Below are 24,472 nucleotides of genomic sequence, written 5' to 3'. Positions count from 1 at the left end.
AACCTCACCTTCCATCCAGGTGACACGGTTCCTCTCGGCAAAAGTCAACCGGTTGCATTTGGACTTTTGCTTTCAGTGACCCCAGGAGAGGAAGGCGAGTCAACCCGGTCCGGTGCAGATCCAGCTCCAGGGCCGAGGACCAGCCCCTCTGCGGTCCTGGGGGTGCTGGACGGTCTGGGCCGTTCACAGACGTTCCGGAGCTGCACCCTCTTCTGGCTTACTTTCCTCACCTGCACGGCGGGGCGGGGCCGGGCGGGACCGTGCGGGGAGGGGCAGGGCGGGCAGGCTCCCGGGGAGGTGGGCACAGGGACACGGGCACACACGCACCTGCCGTGCACTGAACTGGAGACACCGATGCCCCCGAGCTGCAGGGTCACAAACCACGTGATGTCTGACCCTCGGTGGGAGCGGCCCCTCCCCGGGGCAGCTGGACCCCCGATGAAACCCTGCTCACCAGCACTCCCGGTGAATGGGTTTGCCTTTCTTCCATTTCACCTCAGAAACAATTCTTGCCGTTTTTTTTGTCTCGAGGTGAACTGGCAGGCGGCCATGCCACTTACTTACTTTCTTCCGCAAATACTCCAGTGTGTGTGTTTATTCCGAAGATTGTTTCACAGAGAGAAAGAAAACATCCCTACTTTTGTCTCCTCGCCTGGGGAAGCCGCTCCCCGGCACCACTCTGCTGAGCCCCGGGGGGGCGCTGGGCAGTGACGCCCACCTCAGTGTCAGCGGGCTGGTCCCCGGGTGTGGAGCCTGCGCTGCGCACCCGGCGGGCATCCGAGCACAAGCCCCGCCACCCCTCCCGGGCAGTGGCCGCAGAACCCAGCCTTCCTCCCGCCTGCTTTCCCAGCGCTGTCCTGGGAGAGCAGTGAGAGCACACCCTGTTCCCTGTCCTGGGGGTGAGCGTCCCCCAGACTCACGCCCCCCTAGAACCTCTGACTGGACCTTATCTGGAAATCAGTCTTTGCAGGTGTAATTAACTAAGACAAGGCCATTCTAAACCCAAGAACAGGTGTCCTTACAAGGTGGCCACGTGGAGACAAAGACGTGGGGAGGGGCGGCAGAGACGGGGGACCACCAGCCCAGGAGCTCCAAGGACTGTGGGCACCTCCAGAAGCTGGGGGGGCTGGAAACACCACTGGCTTGGCCCTCGGGGGGATCGAGGCCCCGAGAGGCCCTGGGACCCCATGACTCAGGCTTCCGGCCTCCCTGAGAGTGAGTGAAGCACCAGCCACAGGAAACAGCACGTTTCTGCCTGGATACCCAGACTCACTGGCCCCCCCTCACCCGCAGATACTTTCCAAGACGCCCAGAGGAGGCCTGAAGCCACAGACGGTGCCCCGCCCCACGTCTGCTGTGTTTTCCCACACATACGCTTACATGCCGGGGCCACTGCTAGGCAAAACCAGGGTCACCTGAACACAAGCACCGCCGTACCGAGACACCAGAGCTGCCGACCGAGAAGCGGCAAGTGATTCCGGGTGGACACGCGGGCACAGGGCCGATTCTCTCGTGGGCAGGACGGGACGGGGCAAGAGACAGGAGACCGCATCGCACTGCTCAGGATGCCTAGAAATGTGTCACTTACGAATTACCTCTGAAAGTACCCATTTAGTACTGTCAGAAGGAAGTTGGCAGCAGGTGACTGAAGCCGGGACAAGGGGCCCTGCACCCATGACAGCCACCCGAGGGCTGACGTGAGTCACCAGCTCACTGCAGGATGGGGAACCAGATCAAACATCCGCCATAAAACCAGGGAACCGCTGCGCACGTACAGGTGAAGCCCTCCCAGGAGCCCCCGCCCCTCGTTCTGGCCCAGTGGGACCCAGCATGGCCAGGCAGAGGGGGCGGCCTGGGCCCCCCAGGACAGCACTGAGCTCACCCCCATGTCAGTGACCTCAGCGCCCCGGGCGAGGCCCTGACCCACCTGGCCTCGCACAGGTGCCGTGGGTGTGCACACCTGGACTGGCCGGGGCAGACTCTGGTCATCACCCATCTGCACACTTGGGGCTGAGGTTGGGGTGGATCCCTGACCTCACACCCCTCACACGGCAGAGCCCGCTGCAACTCCTTCGTACCTGCAGTCCAAACACGACGTGGGGGGCAAGCCCAGCCTGGCTCATGGGAAAGTGCACTTGACTCCTGACAGCCCGCTGCCTGCCTGCCATCCCTGCTCACTCACCCCCTAGAGCGGCCCTGCAGGTGGATCCAACTGGGTGGGCAGAAGCAGGGCCGGGAAGCGCAGGGACTGTGCAAGGGGGACGTCAAGCGGACCCACTCCTGCTCATTGCTGGGGATGGGGGGAGCAGCAGAAGCAATCAGGTCCCCAGCCCTGGGTGCAGCGGCTGACCCCTCCCACCCACATGGGACCCATGGGGGAATGGAGGACCTTCCCAGAGGGTTCTAAGGGAGTAGGGTAGGTGGTGAAGCCCGGTGGTCCTCACGTGCAAAGGCAGCCGCTGACACCGACTGCAACTGGTGTGTTAAGAATTTTTTAATCTAATGAGCTGCCATCATGTTTCCCAGTGTTCACCTGACTTTTCTGTTTTGAAGAAAAATCAACTTGTATTACAGGGAAAAGAGAATGAAAACACAAATTCTTTCAAGCAAAGGAGAAAGAGAAGCACAAAAGTGCTGGGACAGACGGGACAGAACGAAGCGGTGGATTTGAACCTCAACACGTCAGCCGTTACATGACGTAAAAATGGACTGAACTCTCCAGCTGGGAGACAGGATTTTAAACTGTATAAAAACCAGGTGTATTTAGTGTACAATATACCAAGTATATTGTATGTTGGAGACAAAAACATAAACATACATTAATGTTGAGAAGGACTGAAAAAAAAAAAAACCATGAAAATACTTAATGTAGTCGGTGCAGCCAAACGACACACCAGCAGAGGAGACTCAAGGCAGGATGTCTTGTTCGAGACGAAAACGACTCACACTCGTGAGAGGCTCGTGCCGGGCACGGGTGAGTCACAGAACCAAGAGCACAGCCTCTGTCACGGACGGGAGCGTAGACACCCCGCAGCTTCATGCCAGCAACGTTGAAAACTTAGGTAAAACAGTGAAATTCCAGGGGAAAAAGCCACCAGCTACCAAAACCAGCTCGAGAAGAAAGCGGAGCCCTGAACCACCACGGGAGTCAGAGCTGCGGCCGGTCTGCCCACAGCTGGCCAGGCCAGGCCCAGAGGACTTCCTGGGGTTCTTGATCAGAAAATGGGGGCCCCCCAACTGCAGGTGAGCACGACCCTGGTGCCAAGACCTCAGGACAGACAGAGGGGACAGCACAGGGAAGGGTCTGGGCTCCCCCGGGAAAACAGAGGTTCACTTTAGAGCCATCAGTGCAGTTCACTGCGTCAGGCGCTTACAGGAAAAAGCACCGAGTTCCAGAGGTGAAGGGAAAGCACCGGGCAAAAGCCGACACCCACGTGAGCCTAGACCCTCGGCAGGTCACAGGCAGAAGGACCCCTGCAGCCCGGGGCTCGGCCCGGCCCTCCCACCGGCCGCTGCGCCGTCTGGCCCAGGTTCCGAGGCCTCCCTGTGTGCGGGACCTGTCACCCCAACCCCATGCACTCTCTGCACCCATTTCCAGCCGCGCCCCCTCAGCGGCCCCTTCCCACTCAGGCATGTTCTCAGTGCTTGAAATCATCGTGCACCCACTGCCCTGGTCAGGCTGACGGGCTCTCACCTACTCCAGGCTCCCCCTAGCACCACCCCCCCCCGGCCCCACCGAGACCCCAGGACGCCCATCCCCACCTCCTCTCCGAGCCTCCACCTCCCAGACCACTCGCAGGGCCAGCCCAGGCCCACCGCCGGACCGCCCAGCCCGGCAGCTCCCACCCGAGGAGCTGGGGCTGTACCCACTGCCCACACCAGCCCACGGAGCTGCGCGGCCCCACTCACCACCCCCCCCAGGGACTGCCTGGAGCCAGGAGCAGCCCCCTAATCCTCCCTGTCCACAGAGATGCCCCTCCCTGACGGGTGAACACCACTGTAGCCACGCCCAGGACCCCTGACGGTGGGCACTGTCGTCCGGCTCCCAGGTCTGACCATGGAGCACCGGGCGCCCCTCTGGTAGCTCCCATTATGGTTCTGTTCTTCATCCAGAAGCTTAAATGGGTTTCTCTTCTCTAAAGTTTAGTTTCACCGCCTCATTTACAATAATCAGAACTCACCACGTGTCCCCTCTCACCAGGTGAATGTGCTCTCTCACTCACTGTGCCCCTGTGACCCACCCACAGGCTCTCCTCAACCCAGGCCTCTGCTCTGGGGAGACCCCTCGGCCTGTCATCACCTTCCCCCCCGATTCCCAGCCAAGCCTCCTCCTTCTTTCTTCAGTCTTATTTTTATTTTTGTTTTACAATACATCATAATTACGACTCTTTAAAATATTCAGACTGTACTTAACCCGGCCCACGTGTGACTACCATCACCTTCAAATGGATATTGAACTTCCTGGGACTGAAGACGCTGGACCACCCATCAGACGGAAGGAAAGTGTGACCGCAGGTCGGAGACGGGCCAGGAGCTCCAGCCTCGCGTGGCCATGGCACCCTCCCCGCAGCCCAGAAGCACCCGGCAGGACCCCAGAGGGGACAGGACCACAGAGGGGACCTTCTCCGAGCCCCCCTCCTAGGTGAATGTGCGACTTCCGAGCCGTCGGGGAGAGCTGAGCCGTGCGCGGCCGTCCAGGAGAGCGCCCCCTTCGCTGGCCCGCCGCGCCGCCCTAGTGGTGGTGCTGTCTGAACTGCAGGCCACAGTAGCCGCACGTCCCTGTCTTTGTTTCTTTGTCCTAAAAAATTCAAAAGGAAAGAGTTCCTGTTTAAGTTCCATTTCAAATCTAGACAGGTGTAGACTTCAGACCCCAGAAGTACACACCGCCACCGAGGGGTGCTGGGGCAGTTCTGAGCTCACTGCCAAATGCCGGGCGTGCGTGGCTGTGCCAGGGGTCCCGGGCTCCACCCGACTTGCTGGGGCACAGGCTCCTCGCCCTGGAACATGCAGTCACCTCCAGCAATGCCGCAAGGACAGAAAAGTGTCAGCACGCAGCCACTGCCGGCCCCACGGCTGAGTCCTTGTCCACCCTCCCAGCCCACGAGGCAGGCTGCACCCTGGAAGGACTGGAGGGCAGGGTGCCGAGCAGAGGCCCACCCGCAGGGCTGGTGTCCAGCCTGGACTCAGCAGAAGGGGCGGCGGTGGGTCCTGCCGACAGCCTCCCCTCCCCCGCCCGCACGCGGGCGTTACTGCGTGGGGCCTCCTCGGCCCCTGCCCTGCGTGCGGCTCTCCAAGGCTCCATGTGTGCATCCCTCAGGGACATAAACACAGGCGCCGAGGCAAGGGTTACTGGGGAAAGACACACCCCACGTGTTTGGGAGGAAGGTGGCGCAGCGCTGGTGACACTAAGGGCATCACACATGGGTCAGACAAGAGGTGCCCTGGACACCGTGGCTCAGTCCCTATCGTTCGTGCGGTCTGCGCCAAGGCCAGGCGGGAGAGTGCCGTGGGGGGTGGGCAGGACAGGACAGGTCGGGCGGTGCATTACCAGGTTTATGTAGACTCGCGGGTGGCCCAGGGCGCCCCCGCCGCCGTCACACGATATGACTCGACTCCCGACTTCGCTCACAGGCTGCTCTGCTATCAGATCGATGGCAAAGTTCTCATTTACCTGGAGCAAGAGAGACAGAAAAGCCTGTACAGACAAGTGCAGAAACTAGACACGTGCACGGAGTTTAAAGTCACGCAGGCAGCGCCCACGGATGTTCGCGCACTCCCAGGAAGGGCGCAGACCGCTCCACTCGACTGAAGTATCATCACCGTGCATCTCCCAGGCACACAGCAACTTAACACACGTGCGCAGTTGCTTTTCAGTTGGCTATAATTTCAAACTCACAGAAAAGTTGCAAGAACTGCAAGAACAGGAAATTCTCACCTGCCTTTGACTGGATTCGCGGATACTAACATCCCACCCCACCGGCCTGTCGCCTGTTCCCCACCCCTCACCTGCTGGAAAAGACTAGAGGCAGCGACTAGCCCCAGGGCAGGGAGCCCCGCCTCTCCCACTCACTCTGACAGGACAGGGTTCTGAAAACTCAGCTGGTTCTGGGCCCCAGGCAGGACACGTGACAGGTGAGCCTGAGCCACGCTGTGCTGGGGGAGGAAGCCCCAGACCCCGACGGCTGCTCCACAAGGGGTGACAGACGAGGCACCTGAGAAGCGAGGGTCCTGGGGGCGAGGGCACCTGGATGCGAGGGCACCTGGGCCCGAGGGCTCCTGGGGGACGAGGGCACCATGACTGCAAAGGCCCGAAACACAACAATACGATTACATCCATGGTCCCCAGAGAGGTTTTTAAACCATTTGCTTCCTTACTGCAGGGAATCAACGCATTATTTTCAAGGTGGTAAATGAAGGGAAAGAAGGGAGCTCTCGGCCGCCTTCGGCGGGGAGCCGGTCCCGCCCCGCACCAGCGCTCACACTAAGAGCAGGGAGCGCATCGACCCTCCTGCCAGAGCTGCAGACCCGGAGACGGTCGCCCACAGCAGAGGAACCGGAACCAGAGCCAGGAGTGCCCAGGCAAGGGCCCACGGGCCTGCCGCCACCGCAGCAGCTCCCCGCTAGGGTCAGATCTGCTGCCGCTGCTGCCTCCTAGCCGGCTGCCCCCTCCAGAGGGCAGGGCCGCCGGGAGAGACGGCCGCGGCCAGGCCACTGTGGGCCCTGGACGACAGGGGCCCCCCAGGCGGGGGGAGGGACGTGTGGGCGCCTGCAGGTTAAGAGAAACTGAGCACTTTGACAACCACAATGCACAGAACTCATTTGGATTCGGAGTCCAACAAGCTGCAAAATCATTAAAAATATGACACGATTGGGACTATTTATCACCACCAAGATACTTAATTTCAAAGAACCACGGTTAAGTTCAGGTGTGGCGCTGCCGCTGCAGACGTGACACCTTCTGGGGGTGTGCCCTGGCGGGTTTCGGACCCGAGGACACCACGTCCCAGCCCGGCTTCAGGACAGGCAGCAGGGGTGCCCGGGAGCACCCTGGCCGTGAGCACTGGGACTGACCAGGCACCTGGGGGGAGGCCACTGCACAATTCCCCCCACTGCACGCAGCTTCACTTTTGCAAAAGTTGCAAAGCAGCCATTCGCGCATCCTGGCTTGGCAAACAGTTCATCTCACGACCCCCTACCGCGGCCAACGTGAAAAGCTGGACAGGGGACACGCCTGGAGTCGGCCTCGGTGGGCACGGGGGAGACAGCACTAACATGGTGTCCTGAGCACCTGGGGCACAGGACAGAGCTGACGGGCCCACACGGTCCCAGATGTGCCTCGGAGCCCCAGTCAGGAGCCTGCCCCCACGCCCAGCTGGCCCTGCACCCCAGGTGCTCCACAGTCCCGTGAGGAAAACCCGGCACCCCTCCCTGCCCCGGCCTCTCCCTTTGAAAGTGCCTGCGGTGGCCGCCGGGTCAGCAGCCGAGGTCTGTGTCCCACAGCTGGGCTCCAAGGGTTACCCACCCGCCGGCACCTCTGAAACCTCAGTGTCTCCTCCACACCATCAACCCACCCAGGATGGAAAACAGCACGACCACATCTTGAAGGTCACACATCTCTGGTGGCCAGAGGGCCATGGGATTGGGACACAGTGACAGAGGACAAATCCAGTCAGGGTGGGACCCCCGTCCCCTTGCAGACGCCCCTGGAGACAACACAGCGACGGGAGAGATGGCTGGACGCAGAGGAGACGCTCGCGAGTAAACGCCATCTGAGGTGAATGATCTTAGTATCTGTCCATCACACAGGTGAGAAGGGCTGTGCCAGGTGGGTCCTGGAGGGTCAGGGCCACCCACCCTGCAGGCCCAGAATCCCACCTGCAGAGAGAGGCCAAACGCTGCAGCGAAGAGGAGGAAACAAGAGAGTCAGCACAGACCAATCTCTGTAAATAAGGGGGGGGCAGGGGGAGACCATGCAGTTTTAATAACATTTGAAACGAGGACGAGCAGTCAGTCTGGCAGCTGTTTCCCAGGGGCCTGCCGGCTCCGTCCGTCCAGGAGCACGGTCCCGAGCAGAGTCCCTCACTCACAAGGAGATGCGGGGCCCCCACCCTCTCCCAGCTGACGTCTTGAGCCCACAGAACGTGGGCAACACCCTTGTTTTCAGAAAGCCTTGCCAACCACAGATGACACTTCTGTAAGGCTTCTCCTTAGATTTCTATTTGCAGAGGGAGCAGGGAGCTACCCGAAGTGCAGCTCCGCCAGGTCACACCGGCCACGCGGCCGGGCGCTGTTTAGTTTACCAGCCCCGAACCAGCCCTGCGATGACGGCTCTGGACGGGTGATGTCCTCCCCGCCTCTGCCACACGAAGCCATGTGCCACTCCAATGAAGCCTCAGCATAAATGATACACAGTCTCCCCGAGTGACAAATGTGTCACAAAGGTCACACTAACCAGCTCCCAGGCCCATCACAGGTGTCTGACACCTTCAACTGACGCAGGACAGCCCATCTCTCACAGTGGCAGCTCCCTTGCGACCTGACCCCAAACCCATGATTAACATCTGTTCCTGAAACGGTGGGGATGCAAAGAGCCCCAGGCCCCTGAAAAGGCAGCTCAACCGTCCAGCTTCCTGCTCTCTTGTTCCTCAGACCACGGGCAGGAGCACGCGTTTCTAAAACTACACGGAACTGTAGGGGCAGTAAGATCAGCGGCTGTCAGGGACAGGCAGGCGGAGGCGGAGCACAGGGGAAGACCCTGTGTGACGCCACAACATCAGATACAAGGCACTGTGCATTTGGCCAAATCCACAGAACGTGCAACACAGAGAGGGACCCGAGTCCGGGTAAACCATGGACTCGAGTTAGTCGTAAAGTATCAATAGTCTGCAAGCGTTCAAAGCTGTCAGTTCTAACAAAGGCAGCACATTCTGGCAAGATGTGCATGACAGGGGAACTGCGGGGGGAAGGGGGGCACGTGGGAACACTACACACTCTGTGCAACTTGTCAGTATACCTAAAGGTCTTTTAAAACAATGCTCTCTTGGAAAACAAAAACAATTTTAAATACTACGAAACACCACTTTCTGTTGTAAAAACAAGGGCCAGAGCAGGGTGCCTAGTCATCGTGACAGACCCGCTGCAAGATTTACAACACGGACAAGTGTCCCCCAACACTCATGATCTGCCACAGGAAAAGGTCCCAGAAACCCCGGGTGGGGATGGGGTCAAGGGTCGCAGCAGTTCAGGACCGGAGTGAGCAGATGGTCACAGCAAGGGGACACCACCAGCATTGCCTCCTCCATTCAGCTGTCACTGGCCTCACTAGCTCTGATCTTAGATGTTTGGTTTGGTTGGTTTGGTTTGAAGTTGCTCCCCCATTGTCCCCTGCAAGGACAATCAGAAGCCAGAAGCCAAAGGGAGAGCTCCCAGCAGAGAGGAGTTTGTGACAGGCTGAGCTGGGAGCTGGGGGCCAGGCCGCAAGGCTGGCCCCAGGGCTTCAGGACCCCATCTGCCGGAAGTGCTCCATCCAGAGCACCAGACTCCTTCCCGCCACCCACCCCGCCCCAGACCACAGCCAGAGTGGGCCTGGAAGTAGTAACCAGACACGGGAATGGACGATGTAACCAAGGTCAGAGGGGAGACGCAATTCAGGGACAGTTGAGAAGGGCGGTGGAGGGGGTGCAGACTCCGGAGCTGGCAGGCACGAGGGGAGGAAGCAGGAAGAGAGCAGGCTCCTGAGGCAGAAGGACCCCAGCGCCCAGCAGTCGCACTGGTGTTTCAGGGAAGACCCACCCCGTGCCGTCTTCAGCTTGACCATTCAAGTCCCTGAAAGAGCCAGTCTAATCTATGGGGTGTGAACCACAGAAAACATACCTCCAAAAGTGACTGGAAGAGCAATTTTTAAAAGGAGTGTAACACAGAAATGGAAAAAAGGTCACTCCCATTTATACACAACCCACAACTATCCTTGCAGGGCGTCACGCTGCGTATTTTAGGGGAAAAAAAACAGAAACAGACATGTTTAACGTTTAGAAGAAACACAGAATTCCAGAGCTCCTGAACTGCTCACAACCTGAATTTACTTAAAGTCCACATATTAGTTTTCATGTCTTGTTGGTTACATAAGTTTTATGAGCTCACCTCTCTTTTACATCTTTTACGTACCTCTTTCTGGCGACCTACAAATCGAACTTTTCTGTAGTCTTCATCCTCATAAACCTGCAAAGAAAAAGACAGTGTGTGACTTTTACTGCCCAGTTCTGTATCTTACATCAATCATAAACCTCACAGGAAAAGTGTTTTCTTAATGGTTAGGCCGTTCAGGATCACACACGTGGGGCGTGAGTGTAGCATTTTACAGCAGGATTCCTAAGAGGACAACAGGCAGTAATGCGAACCGGAAGGAGCGGGGGAGGGGGGGGAGTAGAGGAGAGAGCAGCTCAGGGGAGGGGGGCACCCCAACCTCCAAGCAGGCAGGGCCCAGAGCTTCCTTCTCTCTGAACCTGCCTGGTGATGTCTTGACAACGTAGGAACCCACTGTCTCATCTTTCAGGTTATAATTATCGTCTACCTCTGTTTTTGTAGTTTAGGGTACAGCAGACCCCGAGTTGTAAAAATGTGGTATTTAATACTGTACAAACATTATAAGACTTGACCCTTACAATCGGCACTTTCTGACTCCGGCGGCAGCCTGCCCACAGTAACCAAGGAGCTACCCCGGGGAACAGCCTTGTTTTACAGTCGCAGAAGCTCTAGGACCAGACCCTACAGTAGCTGCGAACACGCCGTGCACGCCTGAGCCCCTCGGTACCCCTGCGGGGGCTGGGCCGGGAGCAATGCGGGGCGGGACACCGGAGACTGGACCGCGGGCGCTGGGCCTGGGGCGTCAGGGGCACTGGGGGAAGGGACTGTGGGGCCTGGGGCCCCGGGAAGCTGGACCGCGGGGGAACACGGGGGACCAGGGGGACCAGGGACACAGGGTACTGGACCGCGGGATCTGGGGGCCCACCTGGGCGCCCCTCCGCGCCGCGGCGGTTACCTGGCCGGTATGCGTGACCTTCTCCCCGGACGGTGAGGTCCGCACCCCGAAGCACCGGGCGCCCCTGGGCAGGCTCCGCGCCGCCGCGCCACCCCGGCCCAGCAGCCGGAGAAAGGTCACCGCCGCCGCCATATTGCCGGCTGACCTTCGACCCCGCGCGCCGACGCTCCGAGCGCCGACGCATGCGCACGGCTTCCGCAGGGCCGGCTTGGTCGGGACTTATCTCGCCCTTGGGAGGAGCGCAGGCGCAGTGCGGTCAGGCAGGTGCGGCGGACAGGTGCAGCGGCGGGCGGGGGCTCAGCCCGGCGGGGTAAGGCGGGAAGCTGCGTGCAACGTTAGCACTTAGTGACTGCTCCACTTACCAGGGGCAGGCGAGGGAACATGGATACGGAAGATGCAGTGCTTACATTCGATGGTAATCGATAATCATGTGGGGGTTACATAGCGAATGTTGGTGAATATTGAAGAAGGGTCCTTGCTTAGAGAGGAAGTTGGAAGTACATCATGTTACGCGGTGCGCTTTTCTGTGTGGCCGCGGGGATGACCTGTTTTGGGGTTTCTGCAGCAGAGCCCAGTGCAACTACCAGTAAGGCACAGTCAATGGTATCCCCATGCAGGTCAGCCCCGAAAGGCCTGCTGCTCTGGAGCACGAACAGGCAGGACCTCGGCTCAGGGTTCCGGCCTTGCTTCTCTCCTGCTTCTCATGGCCTCCTCCAAACCGCCTGTGCACAGACTCGTCGGGAGGGTCAGCTTACACGGCCAGGCCCACCAAGGGCGAGGATGATGGGCGCAGGGGACAGTCCTAGAGCTGGGGTAGGGTCACGCACCCCACCCCTCAGAAGCTGAGGGCATCCACAGCTTGGACTCTGGGGAGGTGGAGAAGCCGACGAGGCGATGAGAGGCTACAGTGCACAGAATACCTCCCGGAACGGAAAGGTATCCCCAGATCGGTGCTCAGAGGCAGGCCCGAGCTCACCACCTGGGCAGGTGCCACAGCGCTCTGCCAAGTCAGCAGTGCGCCTTGCAGTGCCACGGAGCCGCGCAGGTGAACTCCGTCTGCAGCTCACCTTCGTGTGCATGGAGAGTAGATGTGTCCACGCGGACCCATCGCGGAAAGGCACGTGCGGCAGTATCATCATGGAATCTGGGCAGTGAGTACCTGGGTGTTCGCCATAAATGTCCTTCAACTTTTCTCTATGTTGGACAGTTTTCATAAAATGTTGGAGGAAAAAAATTTAATTGCAACCGGTTCGGATCAGGGCCTATTTCCACGTGTTTTCCTGAGCGTCGCCACATTTCTCCCAGGATGTCCACTTAATACAAGCATGTGGTTTTTCTAGACTTTGTTCTGACGTTGCTATTTATCAGTTTTTAAAACGTCTACTTGGTTGTGACTTCTTTTTCATTCTAGATACCTACTTTAATTCTCATTTTTGCACCCCTCCCCCCCTCCCAGGAACACCCCCAAACCTAAAATTCCCGGTGGTCCACAGGGCTGGGGGCGTCTGGGGCGGAGGGCTTGGGGGCCTGGGAAGGGAATGCAGTCTGCGGAGGAGAAACTCAGAGCCTTCGGGCCCGAGCATCCCGCGGCTCCGCCTCTGCGCCCAGCCCGGCGGGGACCGCCACGTGACCCTGCCGCCATCTTGCTTCCTGGCAACAGTCCGGGCGGCAGCGTCGCCGCCCCACTGCGCAGGCCCGGGCGAGGGCGCAGGCGCAGGGGCTGGCGAGGCGCTCTGCCGGCGGGCGCGGGTGCGTTCTTTCCAGGTGGGGCTGTCCCTGGGGTCCCCAGGGCTGGGGGCAGGGCAGGCTGGGGTTCGGGGCTCCGGGAGGGGGCGTCCCGGGGATCCCTGGCTTCGGTTTCCCGGGTGGGCTCTGGGCCGAGGTCGCCGCAGTGGGCAGCGGCCTCACTGGTGGTGACTCTGCAGGCCCGGCCCCGGCCCGGACCGCGTGCCCCCTGCCCCCTGCCCCCTACCCCGCGGACTGGCCGCCCCGGGGTCGCGTGGACGGGGGCAGGGCCGGGGCGCGCTGGACCCCGAGCGCGGCGCCGGAGCCCGTGATCCCGAGCGCAGGGACGCGGGGAAAGGACGTCTGAACGGGACGCAGGAGGCGCTGGAAGCCGTACAAGCCTTCCCCTCTCCCCCAGGTCCAGCCACAGCATGGCAGCTGCTCTCCTAAGGAAAGTGGTTTCCTCCGCTGGCCCCCTGCTCCGTCTCTGCGGTCGCCCCCTCTCGCTCTCGCTGGGGCCCCTGCGCGCCGCACCTGCGGCCCCGCTCCTGTCCGCCCGCCTCGTGCTGGGCCTGCAGCCCGCTCTGGGCTTCAAGACCAAGGGCGTCCTCAAGAAGCGCTGCAGGGACTGCTACCTGGTGAAGAGGCGCGGGCGCTGGTTCGTCTACTGCAAGACCAACCCGAAGCACAAGCAGAGACAGATGTAGGCCCCCGGACTGCCAAGCCCCGTGCAGAGTCGTGCCCCTGCCTTAGGAGGTGGTGTCGCCTCATGGAAAGGAAAAGTGTAAACCTCCTGTGGACTCAGATCTGCTGGCCTGCCGCTGGCACCTCACCTCTTGCAGCCCCAGGGCCAGTCAGGCCAGAGCCCCACCTGGGGGGCGCGCCTTTTGCCTCCTGTAGGAGCTGTGTTTGCTGGGGTAGAGGGCATAACAGGATGGAGAGAAACCTGGCCTGATCCCGCCGCGTCAGAGCAGGCTCCGCACAGAGACCTTCCTCGTGGTGCTTTCAGTCCTGTCTCTGCGTTCAGCCACACCGCTGCTTCCCCGGGATTCGAACGCTATTCCCAACAATTGTCCCAAGGCCCTTAGAAATCTTTAAGTCACGGGAAGTTTAACTTGTTTATACATACATAAAGGTATTTTGGGTATCAGTTAAACATGTTGTCATCCTTGGTCTGAGACTTGAAAAGAGTTTGTGCACGTGTGTCTGTGTATGCATGGGTGGTGTGTGTGTGTACACACGTGTGTGCAGTGGGTGTGAACTGAGGCAGTGGAACTGCTGTCAGGGACTCTGCAGACTGACCTGGAGCCAGTGACATGCAGGGCCCTGATGTCCCCTGTCACAGGGTTGCCTCTGAGCTTTGAGTCATTCTCTGCTGGAATGATCAGTCTCAATTTGGTCTGAGGTCTGAGCACATGTTCTGACACATTCTGTCCATCTCGCGACCTTCTGCTTGGGGCCTCAGCCAGCTCCTCAGGCCAAGGGGAGACTCACATTCTACAGAGCAAGACAGGCGGGGAAACCCATGCACAGACAGCCCGCACAAAACGGTGAAGATCTCAGGTACAAAAGGCACTGCATATCCGTAAGAAAGATCAAAGGAGCCAACAAAAATGGGGCAAAGACAGGGACAGGCGGTGTCCGAGCAAACACGTGAACTACAGTTGATCTCGCTAGTAATCAGGAAATGAGAATAAAATTAAATGAAGTGAGTGTTTGCCATTAGATGTGCCCCAGGTGGAAAGCTGGCTGTGAACAGAAGTTCCTGTAGCCCGCTGGTAGTGGTGCCTCCAGAGGCCAGACGGGCGACTTCTACATGTAAACACGAGTCCTTCCCGACCCCACTCTGGGCCTTATCAGCAAAATACTTGCCCACAAAGAAGAATCCAGAAGGCTGCTCTCAGCAGCAGCATTTGTCTTGACAGATGAATGGAAACTAGTCAAAGCCAGAGGGGGTGAAGGTTAAGTCAAAGATGACATGATCCCGGGAGGGGAGGGCACTTGGCCTCAGACAAACGCCAGGGCTCTCAGCTGTCACAGATGCCAGCCGGTCATATTTCTTAGTGTTAAATGTAAAAAAATCGGACATCAGTGTGCAAAGCATGTTTTCATTTATGTAAAAAACTTTTGAATCTAACCACATGTTTTTCCAAGTAAAAATATTTAAGTAACAGTGTAAGGAAAGTTCTGGGACAACAAACACCAAAACAGCAATTATTTGTGCCCCTGGAGGGGAGAGCAGGAGGGGGCGGGAATGGAGCGAAAGGCTTCATTTTTTGCTGTAGGTTTTTGGGTTTTTTTCTTGAGGAATTATGTTTATATTTTACTTTTATAATTGATACCTAGGAGGAAAACGTAAAAATTTGTGAACAATCTGCTTGTTGAAAAGAATTTGAGTGTGTAAGAGTGTGAGAGGGAAAGAGACACCCAGCCCGGGCAGGCCCCCATCCCGTCCCCAGTTCTCTCCCTTGCAGGGGGCGTGGCCCCTTCCTTAGCAGGCGTGGTTGCCAACACTGTGGGCTCTGTCCAGTCAGGGTCCATGTGTGCGGGGCCCAACCCAGGTGCCCACGCCAGGACCACCCCCACGGTTGGAGCAGCTCCCAGGTCTCGTTGAAGAGAGACTGACCCAGGCCCTGCTCTGCACTCAGACCCTGCAGCTCCCTGCCCCACCAGGACCCTCTCCCCTTTCTGGTTTAAGCTGGCTTAGTGAGCCACTTCCTGCCTGCACCTGGCTGCAGGCACCTGCCCGCATCTGCACGGTTCCCTTCCTCCTTTCTTTTTGGGGGCTGCAGGGTCACTGGACCATGAGCCACAGAACTCGCTAGATGTTTGAACCCAGTATAATCCATTCTTAAACGCTTCTGTCTTTTTTCCTGAGGTGTAATTGATGTATATAACAGTGTATCAGCTTCAGGTGTACAACACCGATTCAGTGTCTGTGTGTTACAGGATGGTCACCACAGTAAGTCTAGTCCGCATCCGTCACTGCCCACAGTTACAGCATTTTTTTTCTTACCATCAGAACTTCTAAGATTTACTCTAGCAATTTTCAATTACGCACTATGGTGTTACTAACTTCTGTCACCACGTGGTGAATGACATCCCCAGGACGTGCATTTATTTTGTAATTAAAAGTTTGTATCTTATCTTCTGACCCCTCCTATACCCACTTCGCCCGCCCCCACCTCCACCTCTGGCCGCCGCCTGCTCACTCTCTCCTATCAGTTTGGGGTGTTTTTTTCCCCTAGATTCCACATATAACAGAGTTTTTTTGGTATTTTTGTTTTCTTTGGGTAAACACCCAGGAGTGAGGGGCACTGCTGGGTCACATGGTAGCTCCTCTTCTCCCCTCCTGCCCTGCTCTGACCGTGCAACGTGCGGTGGAGAAGACAGCTGCCTCTCGCTTGTCTAGCCAGAGGTGGGCAGCCCTGGCCACAGCCTGTCTTGTCTTGTCAATAAAGTTTTACTGGGACACGCTCCTGGTGGGCGCTCCCCCTGCAAGGCACGCTGAGCAGCCGTCTCGGAGGACCTACAATTCTGCTCTCTGGCCTTTTCCAGAAGACGTTCGCCCACCCTGTTCTGGAACACTCTCTACGGCAAGTGGTCTCTGACCCCCAGCCCACGTCGTGTGTGAGTGGACGTCGTGGTGTCAGCTTAGCAAGCAGCCTGCCGAGGCCTTAGGGTTTTCATTTCTGCTCTAAAGACCTTTGAACACATATTCATTAAAAAGAAGAATGTAAATAAACACAAAGAAGATTTAAAGAGAACCTCACACCCCCGCCTCACCCCCCAGCAGGCACTTCCCTCCCCACCCGACTGAACACGCTTTCGAATCAGATCGCACCAGGCAGGCTGTTTGAGACCTTCCTCCGACCTCTGGATGCTTTCCTGAGAAGGACCCCATCCTTCCTCCCCCCGTCACCCAGGCCGTTCTTGACTTCTGGTTGTTGCTGCAAAATTTAGATCTTGAAAAGATGAACTTTCCCTAAATTTAACATTTAAAGCCTTAAGAACTCATTGAATCAGTTTTCTCATCGTAAGGAAGAATTTATTCTTTGGGAAGAATGAGAGAGAAACATCAGGGTTGTGTTTTCAGTGAGAAATCCTTGCTCTGACACAGCAGCTCCGGGTGGCTGTGCGCCTTCCTCCTGCGTGGCAGGGTGGACAGGAGTAGAATCGTATTTTATTCTCTTGCGTTACGTGCCGACTGGCTTTAGAAAGAGCCCTCCCTCGTGCACGCCAAGTGGGTACACGTTTAAGATGGAAAATAAGGAAGAAGTTAACGTATTTCACTAACTGCTCTTACGGGAGGGCGAGACCACTCCCCTGGCGCTGCTGTAACAAGTGATCAGACTTGGCAAGTGAAAGCATTGGAAAGCGGGATGACCTCACCTCAAGATCCCTAATCACATCCGCAGAGACCCTGCTTCTAGAAGAGGTCACGTTCTCAGAGTCTGAGTAGACATACACTTGGGGGGGAGGTGCTGTTCAATGCACTGCAAGTGGTATCGAATTTTTTTAAACAAATTTCATTTAAATTCTCGTTCATAGATGATATATTTGAATTGTTCAAAACGCACGCCGCCCGAGGCTGCGGTGTTGTCTGTCTCTCGGACCCCAGAGCCAGTTTCTCTCCTAGGAATCGGGCACGACCCTCAGCTCCTGAACCACCCTTTGGTTTCGTCCTTGAATCTACAAGCAAGGCCCTGTAGCTCCCGTGCCTGCCCTGGTTTTGTGCACCGTCCTAACTTGAGGCTGCGTCTGGATGGTGGCTCCTGTTGGCAAACGCGGGGCACCCCCATTCTGTCCCCACGCGGTCCTGCCCCGATTTCCTCAGCAAGTTGGTATAAGCTATTGCAAGCGTTACTTTTGATTTAGGGCATTTTTTTGCATCTATATGAATATTTTTCTTTCCCTTTTTCATTCATGAGGCGTTTTGTCCCATTTTGTAATCAGTGGTTATGACTTCCAATTAGAGGTCAGGTTTTTGTTTTTTTTTTTCCTCCAAGTTCCTACTTGTCATTTTTCTGTTTTAAAAAACACAGGGAAAAAAAATGAGACATTTACAGAACAAAGGGAGCTGTTTTGCATTGCATGAGAAATTGACTTTGGCTGTGTGGATACGCAGGAAGAGCTGTCAGGAAGCTGGCCCCGGCGCGCCTCAGGGGTCCAGCCAGGCAGCCCCCACGTGCGGGGCTCAGGCAGATTCCTCACCTGGCTGGCATCATGAAAGATTCATCGCCTTCTCCTCAGAAAGTGATGCGTGCTTTTCCTGACACCGGGGTGCGGTTTTACCCAACATAATAGGGGTTACTGTGCAGAAGCCCTGGCAGCCCGTCCGCTGGCTCTCGGGACGTCTAGAGCGTGGCTTTCTCCTCCGATTTCTGCCTGAAGACACAATGGTTCTTTCTGTAGTAATAATAATAATGTGTAATCACCTATCCTAAAACGAAGCCACAGTTTTTCACTTAGCACTTCTATTGGTTTAATCACCTAACATGACATTCGCGATAGAAGAAAGGGGTCTTCTCTGGTCAGTGAGTCAGGCTTTGGACTCCACTGATTTATCCGTTTTGCATCACACGCTCTGCTAAACACTTGGTAGGTGTGTGAGTTCCTGCAGCAAAATAGTCCCGCCGGGTCACCTGAAGCCACGTGTTCAGCTCTACACTGTGTCCACGGCAAGACCCAGGGGGCTGGGAGCAGCAGCGGTGTGAGCCAGACGCTCAGTGGTGGCGCACCTGTGTGGGCAGGGCTGTCGGGGGCCCTGCGGGCTGCTGCGGCGGCTCTCCGTGCCCAGGTTTCCCGGTCGTTCTCTGTCCTCTCAGCACCTGGATTCGTGGTGCCTGGTTGCCATTTTAACAGCAACCTCAGGGCACAAGGTGGTGGCAGTAAGAAATAAAAAATAAAATAAAATGAAAATTTTAAAACTAAATAAATAAAATAAAATACATTCCTGAGATAACACTAAAAATAAATACATACATAAATAAATAAAAAGTGGAATCTCAGAACCTCCCATGACAGAGGGACAGAGAACTTGGGAGAGACGCCGGCGTCTGAGCCGGCCTTTCGCCCCCTTAAGAATGCAGAGGTGACTTCAGCCAGGAGCACAGCCCTGAGTCACCCAATCACGAGTGCCATCGAGTCACGGGGCGTCTGAATCTGAGACAGCAGACGGAGCCCAGGCTCTGTGCTCACCTCACTGTGCAGGGCCGCGTCCTCGGTCCAGGGCCGCCGCAGGAAGGAGCTCTGGTCCTCAACATCCTCCCTGCCCCCGCGGCTGCGGCCCCACACTGATCTGGTCCTGCGTGGGGGACACGGGTTGATGGGGGGGCAGGGAGCTGCTAGGGGAGGGCGTGTGGCCTTGATCCTCCATCCTGCCCGGCCACAGCCTTTGACAGTTTGTGGACTGAGCCCTTTGCCTGTTACCATGAATTTGTGACAGGTTATTTTTTTTTTGCATATTCTCAATATTAGCTGTAATCTTTCTAGAGCTGAATTCTATTTCAGGTGCCAGAAACTAGAATCCAAGCCCAAGGTGGAAGATGGCCACCTCTGAGGTCCAAGGCCCGATACACTGGGTGGCCAAGTGGGGCTCCGTTGCCCCTGCACGTCCTTTGCAACCAGGCCCACACACAGGGGCACCCATGCCCCACGAGGTTGGGGGCTTCACCCCCAGACCAAGGCTGCTGCCGGGTCGCCCCTCGCCCTCACATCCCGCTGGGTCCAGTGGTCACTGCAGGGGCCCCTCACATACATGGTGCCCGGAGCCTGCTGGACCCCACAGCTCAAAGCCAGCCCCTGCCAGGAATGGCCTGGCCCCTCCAGCTCTGATCAGACCCCTGCTTCCTTGAGGAGCAAATGCAGACCCAGGAACCCAGGCGGCTTGCCTGTCCCCAGCCACTGCCTCCTCCAGGTCCTCCGGGACTTGCCAGGAGCAGCTCCAGGCTAGGGCGGGCTTGGCCCGCTTCCTTTGCCATCACACCCTCGGTGTTCCTGCCGCAGAGCACGACCCTGTCTCACGCGTGTGTTTACCCCGCGGCCTGGCACCTGAGGCACGTGGATGGGGCTCTGGAGGATGCCTTTTGGGGCCTGCATGGGGAGACGGCCACCCCCAAGCCCAGGGTGAGGGGGCAGCTCTCCCAGGACAGGGGTGAGGGATCACTGGAAACCAGCCCTGGGGGAGGCCAGGAGAGTGGGGAGAGAGGTTGGAGAGACTGAGGCGCAGCTCCTCTGGGGGGCGGGGACGCGGTCAGCGGCACTGCTGTTTCGTACCGTTTACTGTGTTTGTAGTTCCGACACGGGCAGCAGCCGGCCGGCCGTCTGCAGATCTGGAAGGAGCGCTTGCCAGAGATGGAGTCCACCCGCACCATGGTCTCCGATGTCCAGCCTCAGGACATCTTGTTGTTTAAGCCACCCCTCTGAAGTCTGTTGTTAAGGCTGCCTGAGCTGGAAACACAGAGAGGTGACCCCAAGTCGTCGGGTGAACTCCAACACCCCTGGGTGCCGGCTGTGGTCCCCGCCCCTCATCGGATTCTGCCCGGAGCCCCTCTGCACACAGACTGGCCCCTGGAGGGTCAGCGAGTGGCTCCACGCTTACTCCCTGCGGGGTGCCGAAGCCCCCCTGCCCCGCCCTCCCCGGAGCACACGTCCACCCACGGAGAGGCGGGGGCCTCCGCCCTGCCCAGCTTTCCTCCCCTTTTGTCCTTGCCTGCGCCCCGGGCCCCAGCCCGCAGACTTCTCCCCAGGCCAGCCTTGGAGGTTTCAGAGAAGACACTTGGAGATTTGTTATGGAATCCACCCCAGTTCTAAGGCCAAAGCACCCCTCTTCCTCCTTGGAACACAGCAACAAAGCAAATTGGGAAATACTCCCCCAGGGCACGAAGGCAGGTGGCTTAGTCACCCAGGGGGGCTCAGTGTGCGGGAGAACTCCGGACGCGGTTTCGTTTCTCCCCCTTTGAAAGTTCTGGGGAGGGTTCGTTGTGCACGTTGCAGACAAGATTTCGCCAGACTCCCCAGTCTCACTCTCTTTTCTAATAAACTGGCGTAAAGTAGAATTTATTTACATAACGCAATGATCCATGAAGGTTACCATAGCACTGAGGGACCATATTAGCCGCTTGAGTGGAATTCATTAGAAATAAACTACCACTTAAATTAATTTTCCCACAGTCACAGGCTGTAATGGCGGGGAAGGGACCGTCCATCAGCGGTGCTGACAGGGGACCTGCCACCACTGTTATTTACAGGTGAGAGCCGGGGCCCGCGGAGCAGGCGCACTAGCCAGACTCCCAGCCCCGATTCCCCGCATTAATAAGAATCTGGCCTCACTAGCCCACCCTTTCCAACACAGAGCCTGGGGCGACATGGAGTGACTCTGGTCCTTGTGACCTGCAAACAGAGGGGTGACACATTGTTTTAAAAACCACATCCTGGGACACGTTCCTCCAAGCACACCTGGCCTTTCCCAGAACCTTTAGTAACACTGGGTGCAGAGCCCAGGTTCAGATTAGCACTCAGGACCATCCCACAGGGCCTTCCAGGGACACGGTCACCCCAGGGGGCACGGCCGACCTTCAAAGAAGGGACCCCTTCAGAAAGGCAGAACGTGTGTGTGCGCACACGTGAGTGGTACACGTGTGCACGTGTGTGCACATGTGTGTGTGCATATATGCACATGCACATATGTGATGCCTTCACGCGCTGTGTGGCATATGCTCACGGGTGGGTGTGCACTGTGTGGTGTGCTTGTGGGGGGGAGGTGTACGTGTGTGTTCGCATGTTGGTGTCTGCATGCATGTGGTATGAGCACATGTGTGTGCGTGTGTGCGTTCACATGGTATATGTGCTTGTGGACATGTTTGTACATGAGTGTGCCCATCTGAATTGCACAGCAGAGGAAAACTGCTTTGACCGAGCTGCAGATTTTGGAGCATGGAGGGTAGGGGAGTGGAGTGGCCAGATCCTGCACTGAGGACGCCACAGGCTTGTCCCAAGGGTTTGCTGTCCAGCTGGACCCTAGTTGGGCTGCCTTCAGGGTCCCCATGACATTCCTGAGACAAGGATCAGACGCTCCACTTGGTCAGGGTTGAGTGTGACTCTCCCAGGGCTGAGGTCAGGGCACCTCCAGGCCAGAAAGCTGAGTGTGGCCCAGCCTGGAGGAGGAAGGGACCACAAGGCCATATCCCGGCTGGACCCGTAGTCATGTGCACACACATTGTGCGCGTGTGTGAGTGCAGGAGAGGCAGGGTGAGAGGGGGACATCCCTGCAGGAACCGGGGTACTGGGCAGGGGCCGGGGGAGGGGCCGGCTGAGGGGCCTGGGGAAGAAGAGGGGAGGGGGAGGGCAGAGATCTAGAATGTTTCTGCGGGAATTCCTGGGCTGCATTTTCCGGCTCCTCGACTCACAACCCCAGGCACCGTCACCCTAACCCACAGGCACCGTCCTGGGGGCCCAGAGCTGGCACTCAGGAGGCCGTGGGCAGGAGGACACATGTGCCCCAGCCTGGACCAGTCAGCTTCTGACGTCCCCCAGGCGATGCTGTCGGGGTCCCCCCCCCAACAAGGTCCAGGGGACTGTCTGCCCTGTGAGCTGGGCCCTCCCAGACTGTTCTGGGGGTGAGGAGGGTGGCTGGAGGCCAGTGACGAAGGCCCCCGGGAGTCTGGGCTGAGAGGCCAGGACCCTGGCCCCAGGGCAGGCGGATGGAGACACAGTCCTCAGGAAAAGTGAGGGCACCTCCAAGTTTAAACCCCAGCCAGGACTCCTGCTTGCCGCGGCAGCAGCTGCGCACCCACCTTGGCCCCTCTTGGGCACCCCCACCCCCAGCTTCTCCCAGAAAGTGCAGGTGTGGGCGTGGCTGCAAGCCAGAGCCGCAGCGTGGAAACATCCCAAGGCCAGTTTGGAGAGGAGACACCCGGGGTTGAGCTAACCCACCCCGTGGGGCCTGTGGCCTTGGGAGGGGAGCTGCCCCAGGACAGACACTGCCCTCCTCTGAAGGGTGCCTCCCCCGAGGAGCCGGGCTCTGTGGCCCCTGAACCTGTGTGCAGCATTTGCTCCCTGTGCTCTTTCCCAGGGGAGTGCAGCTGGCTTTCCCCAGATGTGCAGAAGAGGCTGTGAGCGGACGGTGGCGGGTGCCCCAGCCGTAAGGAGCCCCGCTCTGGTGGCGCTGTTTGCCTCTCTGGATCCGGGAGTGAGCCCTCCAGTGAACACGGCCGCCACCCGCCGTTTCAGGCCCGTCCATCGTGTGCTGCCTCCGGCCTCTCCCCCCGGCTCCGGGCGCCGGGCCCCGTGCCTCTGCTGGCAGGTGACTTCCACGAGGCGACGATTAGCTGGCACTCCGCGTTCCTCTTAATGCGGAGCTGTTTTCTTTGCCTCCAATTCCGCAAACTGGAAAACAGCACATAGCCTGAGGCCACCCGGAATAATGCCGGTGTCGCGCATTAAAAAACGTATTTGTTCCGTGCCCTCCAAGGACAAATGATCGACATGTAGAAACGTTTGCCGCTTTCCTTTCAGGGAACACTTAGTTTAGAATTAACTTCTGTCAAGGCAGCACCGTGGCGGCACCCGCCCCGTGTTATTTCCCAGGGCTTCTGCCTTCCAGGGAAAGCGCGGCGCGGTGTTTGACACGTGTGATTACAAGTCTGCAGAATCTCCTTACGGTTCCCCGCTGTTATTGTTTCTCTTTAGGAAAAGCCACTCATTAGAACCAAACAGCAGCTCGTGTTCAGGAGAAACAAGTCAGTTCAGGGAACTGGTTACCCCCGGTGGAGCCAGCCTGATCTATCTGGCTGTCTGGGGAAAACGGGCCTGGGGCTTAGGGGACAGAAACCCAGCCCCTGGCCCATGGGGATGAGGGTGAGACCTGGAACTGCCACTCCTCCTGGGAAAGGGCACCCGGACAGCACCCCAGCGTGCAACACGGATGCACACACACATGGATGTGGGTGTCCACATGCACTCACATGTACACACACACCTACCCTTATGTGCACATGCCATATACTGGATACACATGCACACGCATACACACATGCACGCACACACCATGTGCACACACATGCCCACACACACCCGTGTGTGCACCACAGGTGCAAACATGTACACATGCACAGACATCACACGTCTAGCCACACATGTGTGCACACGCCCACACACATGCACCATGTGCATACACTCACATGTGTATGCACACACACACACCCTGCCCTCTCCAGGACAGAGGGCTGGCTTGGGACAGACAGCAGTGGACAGATGTCAGTCTTCAGCGCAGCCTGTGGTCACCCCGCAAGAGCAGCATTCTGGCTGGAGGGCGGGGGAGTCCCGGGGTGGCTCAGGAAGGCCCAGCCCAGCCTCCACACCTGCACGTCTGGAGCCGGGGAGACGCCTGACGCTTTGCCGCCCCTCGGAGCCAGCTTACCACTGCGTGGGGCCCCCTTGCCTCTACAGCGGCTCCGGGCTAGCAGGCATGGCCTCGCACCAGCCGGTGTTTCATGGCGCTCACTTTCGGCGATGGCAGAAGCAGAGGCAGGGCCGTGTCCTTCAGTGTCCACCACTGAGACAAAGAATCGGACACCGACAGCAGCAGACTCACTCCACGCCACCTGGCCGGGTGAGGAGCTGGGTCTCCTGACGTCCCCAAGATCCCACCCACTCCCCGAGCCACTGTCCTCCTTGGTCATCACCCAGCTTGGTCAGCTGGGGCTG

At 58.1% G+C, this 24,472-nt stretch overlaps 2 protein-coding genes and 2 long non-coding RNA genes across 4 annotated transcripts in view; 1 reads left to right on the top strand and 3 right to left on the bottom strand.

Annotated features, from left to right (window-relative positions):
- LOC116660356 overlaps positions 1-425 on the bottom strand; it is a 31,741-nt gene extending 31,316 nt beyond the window's left edge. Inside the window, exon 1 of the long non-coding RNA XR_004315793.1 lies at positions 9-425. This is a non-coding gene — a long non-coding RNA (uncharacterized LOC116660356). The remainder of the gene's footprint in view (positions 1-8) is intronic.
- Positions 426-4,332: 3,907 nt separating this feature from the next.
- NDUFS6 (NADH:ubiquinone oxidoreductase subunit S6) lies at positions 4,333-11,207 on the bottom strand. The gene is made up of 4 exons (XM_032469576.1): positions 11,039-11,207; positions 10,165-10,218; positions 5,549-5,671; positions 4,333-4,798 (listed from the first exon to the last, which is right to left on the bottom strand). The coding sequence occupies exons 1-4, from the start codon at positions 11,168-11,170 to the stop codon at positions 4,733-4,735; spliced, it is 375 nt and encodes a 124-aa protein (XP_032325467.1). The 5' UTR covers positions 11,171-11,207; the 3' UTR covers positions 4,333-4,732.
- Positions 11,208-11,331: 124 nt separating this feature from the next.
- MRPL36 (mitochondrial ribosomal protein L36) lies at positions 11,332-13,919 on the top strand. Its single transcript, XM_032469560.1, has 3 exons — positions 11,332-11,348; positions 11,656-12,189; positions 13,182-13,919. The coding sequence occupies exons 2-3, from the start codon at positions 11,933-11,935 to the stop codon at positions 13,468-13,470; spliced, it is 546 nt and encodes a 181-aa protein (XP_032325451.1). The 5' UTR covers positions 11,332-11,348; positions 11,656-11,932; the 3' UTR covers positions 13,471-13,919.
- Positions 13,920-17,907: 3,988 nt separating this feature from the next.
- On the bottom strand, positions 17,908-20,757 carry LOC116660355. Its single transcript, XR_004315791.1, has 4 exons — positions 20,042-20,757; positions 18,965-19,070; positions 18,505-18,632; positions 17,908-18,151 (listed from the first exon to the last, which is right to left on the bottom strand). It is a non-coding gene; the product is annotated as an uncharacterized LOC116660355 (long non-coding RNA).
- Between the last annotated feature and the right edge of the window lie 3,715 nt (positions 20,758-24,472).

Source organism: Camelus ferus, chromosome 3 (assembly GCF_009834535.1).
Source record: "Camelus ferus isolate YT-003-E chromosome 3, BCGSAC_Cfer_1.0, whole genome shotgun sequence".
Classification (NCBI taxonomy): Eukaryota; Metazoa; Chordata; class Mammalia; order Artiodactyla; family Camelidae; genus Camelus; species Camelus ferus.
Note: the sequence above shows the minus strand (reverse complement) of the source record. Positions and strands in the feature narration are given on the sequence as shown.